Genomic DNA, 11,182 nt, shown 5'->3' with positions numbered 1-11,182 from the left:
GACTAACAGGGCTCCCTCCATCGTTTTTCTTTGCAGTAACTCAGTATATAGTGTGAATAACATTACTTCACACCAAGGGCTCACTTGTAAGGATATCTTCTACCTTCTAATTTGCATACACATTTATTTTACACTATCTTAGAGTTAAAACAACTCAATGACGTAATAAAGGTAAGTGCACAGAATAATCAATACTACCAAAACCATATGAACTCAGAAAAACATCAAAAAAGAGAGAGAACAAAAAGCAGTGAAATTAGGTTAAAAAAAAAAAAGTTGCAGAAGCTCTATGGTTTGGTGGTTTTTTTTTTTTTGGTTTTTTTTTTTTTTTTTTTTTTTAGACTCAAGCACACAATCACAGTGTAACCCAGCTGGCTATATTTTCAAATGGGGTGCCAAGTCCAGGCAACATTAATGTTAGGCAGAACTCCGCACCTGTGAAAATTGATGGTAGCACTCTATGACATTAACTATAATGAAATCAGGCCACGTTTAAAAACCTTCTGTTTTTTATATAATTAATAATATTACGCATTCCATTTTCTACTCAAACGTCTATGAGATTAAGATTAAAAAAGATTAAGATATAAAGCTAGTAAATGGTTTAATTCAAATATTATTACAAACTAGAAAGAAGTCAGATAAAACCAGAGATTTTTTTTTATTGCACAAAATAAATTATATAGAAACAATGCAACAAAACAACTCGTATTGTAGGCTGCACAACAGATGTTACAACATGAATATATTTATTGCTTTGAGAAAGGAGCAATTCAGTGCTAGTAAGCAGATTAGTTATACTTCTTGCTCATCTAGATTTTTCATAAAATTAATCCAACTGGGCTAGAGGCATCTTGCAGCATACAGGTCAGGCCAAATTGTCATTTGTTATCAAGCATTATACAGGTGCTGTAAACCTTCTTGACATTAGCAGGGAACACGCAATTTAACATCACCAGTACTGAGCCCTACAGGTAGTTCACTATTAGAAAAATCATTACATACCTGATAAATTTATACACAAGATTCTAGAAGCCCATTCACAGGGTTTGCAGGAACTGTTGTTTCAAAATAAATCTTGCTTACAAATGTTGATGCAGATTTGAACAGGCTTCTCTCTACACCAAGAGGCACAACCATGGGGCTTTGCCAAAAAACCCCAAGTACCAGCACTTCCCATCCCTAAATGGAAAACTGACCACTAGTGCTGACTCAGTTACAAGTGTCTCACTTTTTCTAGGGCCACACTCAGATTTGAGATTAAAAAACTCCTCACATTCCTTTGGTAGAACTGGGTGAAATTGACAGTGCTTTTTTAAGTACTTCAAAACACAACATATTTGGTTCTTCAAATGATACAAGCTTGCAGTACTGGTATTGCACTCAGATCAAATGGATTTTAAACTGCTACTTTGTGGACCCTGAGATGTTGATCCTAATGAAACACGACAGAAATTAGTTCTTAATTAAAAATATAAAAATGGACAATGTTCGTGTAATAAAACACATCAAATCCTGATCAACTGCAGATCTTTGTGAAGCATGAACATAAATGAGAGAATGCCATTTCAAGTGTTCATAATCTGAGTAAAATTCTCCCCCGGTTTGTCAAGGACACAATTATTTACTCAGCTGAGTTCCTACCAATGAATTCTACTGCTAGTGTACACACTCATTATTGCAAAACTTACTTATGAGAAGGTTAATATAATAAGAGTAAATTTAAACAATATTAGTCACCCATGAAAGGAAATTGAGTGAGGAAGTGGGAAGTCTGGCTTATTTCAAGTCCCAGCTACAAGGATAATTACAGAAAGTCTGAGGCCAAGCTGAAGACCCATGAAGTAGATCCCTGAAGAATCCCACAGAAATAAGTAAAAAGATTTTGGATTGTGCACTAATATGTACACAAATAAATATGGTTGCCAGTCTTTACTATACTTTAATAAAATTCTTTACTGTATCTTTTCTTCCTCAAAACTATGTTAATGCATTATGATGAATCAAAATACAGTTGAAAGTGAGGCTTCAAATAGCTGCAAAATATCACCAGAAGTGAATTATTCTGCATTTAAAAAATAGCATTTGTACAAATTCTCAGAATCTTTAGTGATGCACTTAACATTCCACCCATGTACCCAGCAGTAGTTTCCTTTGAAGGGAGGTAAGTATTAAACTTGACTAATCTTGCACGCTTTTTCATCCAGGGGACTGCTTATGAAATACTGCATGTAAAATTCTGTCCCCTTATAAAAATGTTAGTAAGCATAGTAAGATTCAACTAAACAACCAGATATACCCTGAAATGTCCACTGAAACACAAATGGTTAGCGTTTTTTATACTTATTATGAAGTAGAGAAGTTCCAAGGCAGGATGAAGCTAATATCAAAGATGAAAAACAGCACCACAAGCCTGTGTTTGGAATTGCTTTCTGATTGGACACAAAATATATTATCATAGTCAGATACAATTGATTAAGGTGAGAAATGCATTTAGCCCAGCTGTACTAACTATACAGCTTCACACAGAATAAACATTCCATAAATCACCAGAAAATGCATTTAAGCACAAAAAATAAAAATACGTGATTCTCTAAGCAGCATTTTGTTTTCTTTTTTTTTTTTTTTTCCCCCAAAACATTAACATAGATAGATATTGGACTGATTAAATATCTACAAGTGCTTTTCCTTTACAAAAATACATATATTCTTAATAGTAGGATAGACTGTCATTAACAATGACCTGTGTTTTTTTTTCACTTCAATTTGAATGATTTATAAGCTAAATTTTACAACCACAAAAAGGTTTATTTGTAATAGGATGTTATCACTTTTGACAAAAAGCTTAAAACATTTTATATTTTAAAACAAATTAGCAACTTAAGATCACAATATGTTCTATAAGCTCCTAAGTACTGTGAGGGCTGCTTTATTAAAAACTGGTAACTACTGATCAAATGCAAGGAAGCATTAGAACATTATTACTGCTCACCATAGGCTCCTTTCTTTTAACTTGGATCACAGCTTATATAAGGACACTTAGGCCCCCACCCCCAAAAAATCCATTGAGAGTAACTCTGTATCATCTATTCAGTAGCCTGGAACATCCAACAATTCAGGCTTTGCATTAATTTTAAAAAATGCAGAATACTTTCCTTTCAATAGTTATGTCTGCAATAAGGGAAAAAATGATGCATTGCTTCATGCTTATGCTAAGAAGCTTCTATTTGAGGAAAAAAATAATACGGTCAGTAAGTATTTAGAATGAAATCTTTCAGCCAGCTAAATAATTATATTGACCTATTACTGTCCAGTTTAGTCAACCACTATCCTGGAAAAGGAAATCAAGATAACTTGGATTTTTAAATTCTGTTTTATACTGCACGAGTAAAATAATCACTTCTTACTAATCAATGGTCTCCTGTCAAGGACAGCAATGCCATTTGCTAAAAAAATAGCTATAAAAATCTGTAAAACATACTTAGTATCTTCTCATTATTCTCCAAATCTGTCCTTTCCACCCTCCAAAATATCACTGAACTACAACTAGAAACCCCAAAAGTAGCTTGGTGACTATTTTGTGCTTTGGAAGGTTTACAGGATTGACAGCACACTGAGTTTTCTGTTAGTTCCCAGGCCAGGTATAGCAGACACATCAGTAAATGCAAGCCTTTGTGCTTTTCTTCAGGAACATGAGCTACGACTCCGAGCTACTCTATGCCTGTTGACTCAGCCTCAATGCTATTCCTGTTGTTTTTTTTCCTTTTCTAATTTGTTTTGGAAACTGCTAGGTGTGCCTAACCCTTTAGCTTGGTGACACAGACAACTACCACTGCTTGGGTTTTGCTTGATTGACTCCAGGTACCTCTTGACCGTTCAGGCACTCCAGGAAAGTGGCAATGTCATATTCCAAGTCCATTGCTGGGTGGCGTTACCTTTGGTATTAAATAGGCCCCTTAAAACTATTAGGCAATCAGATTATACGTAAAAATAGTTTATTTTTAAAAAACCCTTGTTTTTAAGAACAAACTAAATATCTGACAACAAAGACTAATTTTAAATCAATAAGTATGTGATATTTTTTCAGTAAAAATGGAGCACGTTTCATTTTACCACATCAAAATTCAGGAGACAACAGGAACAATATGTACCATACTCAATATAATACAAAACTGAATTTTAAGAGTAGAATACCATTATAAAATATGTGCCTTGCACTTTGACAATAAACATCTTCATTACAACTTCATTTGTAATAAAACCCTCAGTTATGTTAAGTAGCAGCAAAACCATTTTACTGTGCAGCCATTTTGTAGATTCTATAGTAACCTTCTCTCAGCTCTTTGCTTTACACTGACTGTCATGAGGGAAAAGGAAAATGCACAGTAGCTACTTCTGTTCACCTCATCCTGTCAACTGTCAACCATGTTAGAAGCATTTCCTAAAAATACACGTAAAATTACTTCAAAGAAAAGTACCTAATGGTTCAGAAAAACAATGCCTATCTTTGGTTAAAACTAATGTAACAGCAAAAAACTACCATTTACAGACATGTATCATTCCAGAATTTCTCCTCCATCCTGAGCTTACAGAACTTTGTCTCCTGCAAATACAAAAGATAGCCTGGACATTTCTACCCATGCACAGAGCTCCTCTGCTCCACTGCCACACTCCAGGACCACAGAGCCCTCAACTGTAAGTATTGCTTACTAGAGAATGAAACAACATCCTTACTCAGCTGTAGTGGAAAGCTACCTGAATGCAGAAGATATATGGCACATACCTTGGATGGAAGAATCTGTTGGGAATTCATTAATGAATTAATCTCTTATTCTGGAACCTAAGGTTCTAATCTGACCTACAGACAGTGTAGACAGAAGGTAGAAAAGAAAATCAATAGGTAGATCTGTTTATGAAGAAATATATTTAAACATTGCAAGATCATCTTTTGAAGGACATTCCTGCAAGGGATATTTCAGCTGAGGTCTGAAGGTCAAACAACGCCTGTGTGATGAAATTAGAGGTAAATGTTCAGTTGGAAGTTTTCACATTTCCTTCAGGTGAATCCATCCCCTTGTGTCATGGAACTCATCCTGGAACAACTCCAGTAGACTACAATCCCTCCTCACACAAGTGTTTTTACCTTTGGAAACCCTTGTGGAAGCATGACCTTGCTCAAACTGGCTATAAAGGATGGAAAATGCAGAACTGTGAAAACGTTGCTGAAATCCATGAAAGCTACCTGATAAACGAAACCTGTGAGCTGACACTTCATGTACAATTTCACCTTTACGTCCTTAATGTTTTGACTTTTGGGTAGGAAATTGGGTGGGGTATGGGAATAGCCAAAATATGTGTAAGAACCTAGAATTAATAGAAATGGTGCCTGTTTAAACATTTTAACTGACAAAAATAATAAGTCAACAAAGCATGAAGTAAAATGAGAGGGGAATATGCAGCATGATATATGCATTTTTGTAGGAAGCAAAGAGATGCCTTCATTCTACCAGAATAAGTGAAGAAATTGGACCAAACCCTTGGATAAGGATGTAAATCTTAAATGCCTTTGCACTTTTCCAGGACAATAAAGAGTTTGATCAGTGAATGTTATTAACCAGTATTTTATGTAGCCCCCCCTATAAACAAGGCTCAATCTATTTATTTTGAGACTTAAGACTGGTTTTGAACAGCTACCTGTTCTCTAGTACTTCTATCAGACATAGTCTATGCCTTTTCTTGCAAGTCCTCTCAAGAATGATTTTTTTCTGAGGAGTGAATAAACACCTCTTGTCTTCAGTTATATGAAAATGTAAAAAACCCACAAACAATAAAACTGAGTGACTGGTTCAATCAAAGGACTAAGCCATGGCCTATTTTTTATAAACAGCAGAGAAGGAAAAATTGCTTACTTCTCTCACAAAGTCATGTATAACAGTTTTTCATGGGAGAGATGAGAGGAAACTCTGGACCATTGTTTTTGTGTGCAGTAAGAGCCTAGCTTATATCTAAATGGAATGGGATCAATCTATTTTCTCATGCAGATACACTAGAACTGTTTGTGACAAGAGCAGAAAAGTCAAGTCAAATTGCTGAAACCTATGGAGAAAAAAAAAGACCAAAATCCAGAATTACAGGGCTCCTCATGCAGAAAATGGAATATTTTCAACATGAAAGTACTTATTTTAATATAATTTCCACGGAGATAGGGCGGTTTTAATTTAAACTATCTAAAAGAACACATTTTTATCCTTTTTTTCCCATGAAAGCTTCTCAATACAGTATGTTTATGATATATTCTTGCTGAAAATATTAAGACCATAGATAAAATTCAGAAGCAAATATTACCCTGTCAAATGAAAATAATGGGCTTAAAAGGTATTCTGTATTAGTAATCAGGCACTTCACTCTGTGTAACATTTTCAGTAAAGTCAAGATAATACTTCTGTAATTTTTCTTTGCATAACTGCAAGCTAGCCGAGTGTGCACAATATACTTCTTGCACTGCATACTCCTAGGACCCAAATCCCCAAAGCTTTCATGTGAACAATACCTACTATAGTGATGAGTCACTTCAATTATTGTAGCAGTCTTATTTGGTATTTCCTTAAAAAAAATCCTTCATAGGGCTAGGCCCTTAGCTTCCAGGACTGTAGTAATGCATCATGGAAGATACATTTCTTGATTAATCATCTAATTCCATATTGTTTGAGATGCTACAGGATCTTGTTTCTAAATTCTAGCTTACAGCTTGTTACTAGATAAATGCAGCAACCAGCTATGCTAAACAAAAAGTCGCCTATGATTTTCATTAATGAGTTTTTCACTTCTAGGGAAAAAAAAAAACCCAAGCAGCACCAAATGTGCTAAATAAGGGACAGCAAGGTTAGGTAGTAGTGTGGAATTTTTTTAGGTCCCTCTGCAGTTAGATACTGCTAATATGGGAAACTCATAGAAACACAGCGGCAGCAACACTTATTTCACATTCCTATGCTTTACAAGGATGCAGTGGTGACACTTTGTCATGGAAATGCTCAGAAACTGTGACTTTATCCAGGCATCTGCTCTAGCATGGCATATGGTGCAGTCTGAAGGGAATGCCTAGGTACTCATTTCACTTTACTCCATCTTTGGCACACAGGAATCTGCACATGCATTCTCATATTCCTATGGTCCTCGGATACTCTTAATTGGCACAAATTAATTAAATCCGTGTATCTGTAGAGACATGGCACATATGTACTATCTGAGTGAAAATTTCCTGTAAAAAAGGCAATGCCTGTGTTGCACAAGCTGCCCAGTTAAGATATGTATTTCACTGGCACTTTTACACAAACTATTAAACTATAGCAGCACTCAGGCACCATGCCATCAAATCAGAAATGCATCAAGTGTAGGTGGTTAGTTCATATGCATTTAATGCCACCATTTGGAGCTGGGAACATCAATTCAGATCTCTCAGTATTTTCAATGCTTAAAATGAAGATGTGCCTTCTGTAATCTAGCTTTAACTTGCATCAAGAAAATACCAGGAAGCAAAACTGATGTCCAGCTTTGATTGAGAAAATTCACGGTTCTGTGAATTATCAATACAGGAAGTTATCAGTCAAAGAAAGCTTCTATTAGTTGCCATTCTAAAGCCAAGGCAAAATAGTGCAATTCCAAGGGTCCTGTTAGGTGGATGGATTAAAACTTGTATGTTCCTGTCTTTTTAAAACAAGTCTGTTCAAATTTTTTCAAAACAGCAAACACAATTGTTGAGAAAAAAATTGTGCGCTGAACCATGCAGAAATTATGCTTAAGCATCCTAGCATTAGTTTTGTGATAAACTGAAACAGGTGTTTAATGTCAAGCAACTCTACAGTGAAAATTCTGGTATAAAAACACAAGAAATATATAAAAACTGTAAGGTGTAATTTGTATGTGCATGTAAATATTTACAAATAATATCCTATTTCTACTGTACAAAACATCTGTATATACTAAAGAGAAGAATGATTTTCAATCGGAAAGCATGCTCTGCTCTTCCAAGCTGCTCCATGAGATGGCCTGCTATATATAAGAAGAATCTATCTTTCCCTAGAGACTCTGCAGAGAAGGGCCCTCCCTACAAAGAATATCTTCTTTCTGTTGAGTAGCACATCACAGACTGGCTGGGCAAAAGGATGTCTGCTCCCTGCAGCCAGCATGTGCAGCCCTGCCTGGTTTTGGGCAAAGCACGCCTGCATTGGCCAGCACACTGCAGAAAGGGGCAGCAGCCTCCTCCTGGATGTTTTCCTTCCCCAGTTCCACTGGCATCTGCACAATATGTGCAACCTTGACCTGTAATGGCAGGGTTCCCTAACAGACTGCTACCGACAGCAGCTTGATGTCTGCATCTCATATGGGCTTTGGAGTGCAATGATAGGATTCAACTCAACTGCACGTGATTCCTCAAGTCATCAGTGTTAGAGCTTCTAACAACATTAAAGGGGCCAGATTTAATCCACGACATGCTTATTTCTCCTACAGAACATACTACTGTACATGAACATAAACTTACAGAGGAATTACAGTCTTACATCTATATTTTGTATTTGATCCCAAGAAAGAATTTTCACTTTGTCTAAGAATGATCAGTTCACTCCACAGTAGCTTGTGAAAAATTGATTTGGTTCCTTTTTGCCGTATGCAAAAGGCATAAAGAAAGTGAATCGCTATCTACAACACTAGCAGGCATGTACTAAGTAGAAATACGTAGCGTGACTGAACTGTATCTCCAGAGAACCTGATCAGAAAAACTCAACTGACATTTAAGACAACGGAAGACAGAAAATATACACATTGCTATGCTCCCTGCAACATTACCAAAAACCCCAAGAAACACCCCGTACTAGAACCATTATGCTTGCAATACCTAAGGCAACAATCACTTTTTATCCAGCACTACCAGGTCTTAGGAAAAAAGATGACCTGAACAATTATTTTGGTCAGACTGCTAATCTTCAGTATTGCATTACCTCTAATTTTTTGGAAATAGTTTTATGATGTGACTTTAACTAATGAAAATTTCTGTAATGAATTCTAAACTACAGATAGTCACAAGAGAGATAGTATGTAATTAAAGCTATATATTATTTTTGTCTTAGCATATTATAGGCCTCTATTCAATCTTAAAAGGAAATGTTTATTATGAAAAGTAATAATTATGAAAACATTTGCCTTGGTCATAATTTTGTAGTGGAATTTAGTTCCATAGACATTTATATTATTTTACCTTCATTTTTATGGAGGCTTTATTAGAAGAAATGTAATCTGACCAGAAGCCATTTTTCCAAAAATAGGTAGTATCCCGAATTCCAAACTTTAGGAAAACCAAGAGAAAGTGCAATCACAAAGGCTGCAATGCTTTTAAGCAATATTAGCAATTTAGAAGATTTAAAACTACTATTTTGAATTATCATGTTCTACATCTCTTGTTCAGTGTAATTAATCTTCATTCACTGCAAAAGGACTGTTGCACACTCATGAGTGAGCTATACCTGGACCCATGAGAACTTTATCAAGGAAAAGGTAGTGGCCCAATCACCACTTGTTAAAATATATTTTCTATACAAAATATCATCAAGGTATAATCCTTAGTTATTTTTACAGTACTCTATGATTTGAACAACAATATTCAGTAAAATAGTAAGTGTGTGAAACTGCAACACCACTGAATGAGTACTCTGCCATTTTGCTAGTGTAGTCAATATTAGGACCAGAAAAATTTTCTAACACGCAAGCAAAAATATTCCATAGGTTTTGAGTCTTGACTGTACACTTCATGATTTTGGCTATGATTCGCAGCACACTCTTAAGATACACAAATATCTTATGCACATTTCAGTAGCAGAATGGCACTTGGCTTGCTCTAATAGAAACAACAGAGATGCAACTGACAATTTTTAGGAAAGACAATGTCCTTATTTGCATGCTGAAATTCTGGCTGTGTCCCCCCAATCCAGGCACATCCATTCATTGTGCAATCTGTCGATGGGTAAACAAATAGTGCAGGATTCATCTCAGTGGGATCTGGCCCTTTGGTCTAACCGAAGTCAATTCTAGGTCGATACTGAAGTACCATAGGGTAAGACTGAAAACGAGCAAGGGAAAAACAACAACAAAAACAGACAAGAAAGCATGAAGACATGATTCATAAACAATACAAAGAAAATGCAATTAAAGATTATCTTAAGAATAGCCAAACCTTATCGCTAAGACAGATGTATATGATAATTTGTATTAAATAATTCCATACATTTCAACAATTAAATCCATCCCCATACTTCAAATCTATTACCTATTTGTCACTGATATACAGTTTCTGTATTTGCTTTTATATAGTTCAATATTTATGTTTTATTACATTTGTACTTGGGAGTGCTCAAACAAGTCTTATTTCTGTGTTGCTGTGTTTGATAAAAAGCAATCTTGACATTTTAAACTTTCTAAATCAAAGTATATTTACAGGTGATATACTTTGAAATTTATATACAGAGGTTCCATAGCTAAACTATAAAAAAAGGTCAAACTGCTGTCAGCTGGTTTTCTGAGAGATGACCTCCCCTCAAATCCAAACTCCTTAACCTCAGATCTAGTGAAAAATTTTAATTCAAAAAAAAAAAAAAAAAAAAAAAAAAAGCAGCAAATCAGCTTCTTGGATCCCTAAATGGGATAAAACTTGTGGAATGGAAGGCAAGAGCAGATTGGTTTCCCAAGAGAGCTGTAGAATATCTGGGTGCTTGTTGCTCAAACTGCTATACTCAATCTCTTATTTTTCAGTCTGTCAGCATTTCATTTGTCTCAAGTTTTCCTCTTAATTTCATTAGCATACTGGATATTTTCTATAGCATAAAACCCTGGTAAATCTCATTGCCTCAGCAGCTGTATGGCCTTAAATACCTCTCTGCCATACAACAGAGAAACAAAGTTAACTTAGGTTATTTTTAAATTCCAAATTTGGAAGTATAAAATAGTTTGGAAAATAAAATTACTACAGAAGCTGTCATTAAAACCAGAAACATTTTGCTTCATCCTTCAAATGCAACAGAGATGAACAAAGATATAGCTCCAGAGACTTACAGGGTTAATAAACTTTCCATGCCATGGTAGTGAAATATCACCAGAACTAAATGCGATCACATTTGCAGGGGATTTACAAGCT

General features: G+C 35.4%; 1 protein-coding gene across 7 annotated transcripts in view; it reads right to left on the bottom strand.

Annotated features, from left to right (window-relative positions):
• Positions 1-637: 637 nt before the first annotated feature.
• PCGF5 (polycomb group ring finger 5) overlaps positions 638-11,182 on the bottom strand; it is a 100,437-nt gene continuing 89,892 nt past the window's right edge. For all 7 annotated transcript variants that reach the window (XM_040071703.2, XM_040071705.2, XM_040071706.2 and 4 more), the window contains one exon: positions 638-10,111. In XM_040071703.2, coding sequence (XP_039927637.1) covers positions 10,064-10,111 — 48 coding nt within the window. In that variant the 3' untranslated portion in view covers positions 638-10,063. The remainder of the gene's footprint in view (positions 10,112-11,182) is intronic.

This window comes from Hirundo rustica, chromosome 8 (genome assembly GCF_015227805.2).
Source record: "Hirundo rustica isolate bHirRus1 chromosome 8, bHirRus1.pri.v3, whole genome shotgun sequence".
Classification (NCBI taxonomy): Eukaryota; Metazoa; Chordata; class Aves; order Passeriformes; family Hirundinidae; genus Hirundo; species Hirundo rustica.
Note: the sequence above shows the minus strand (reverse complement) of the source record. Positions and strands in the feature narration are given on the sequence as shown.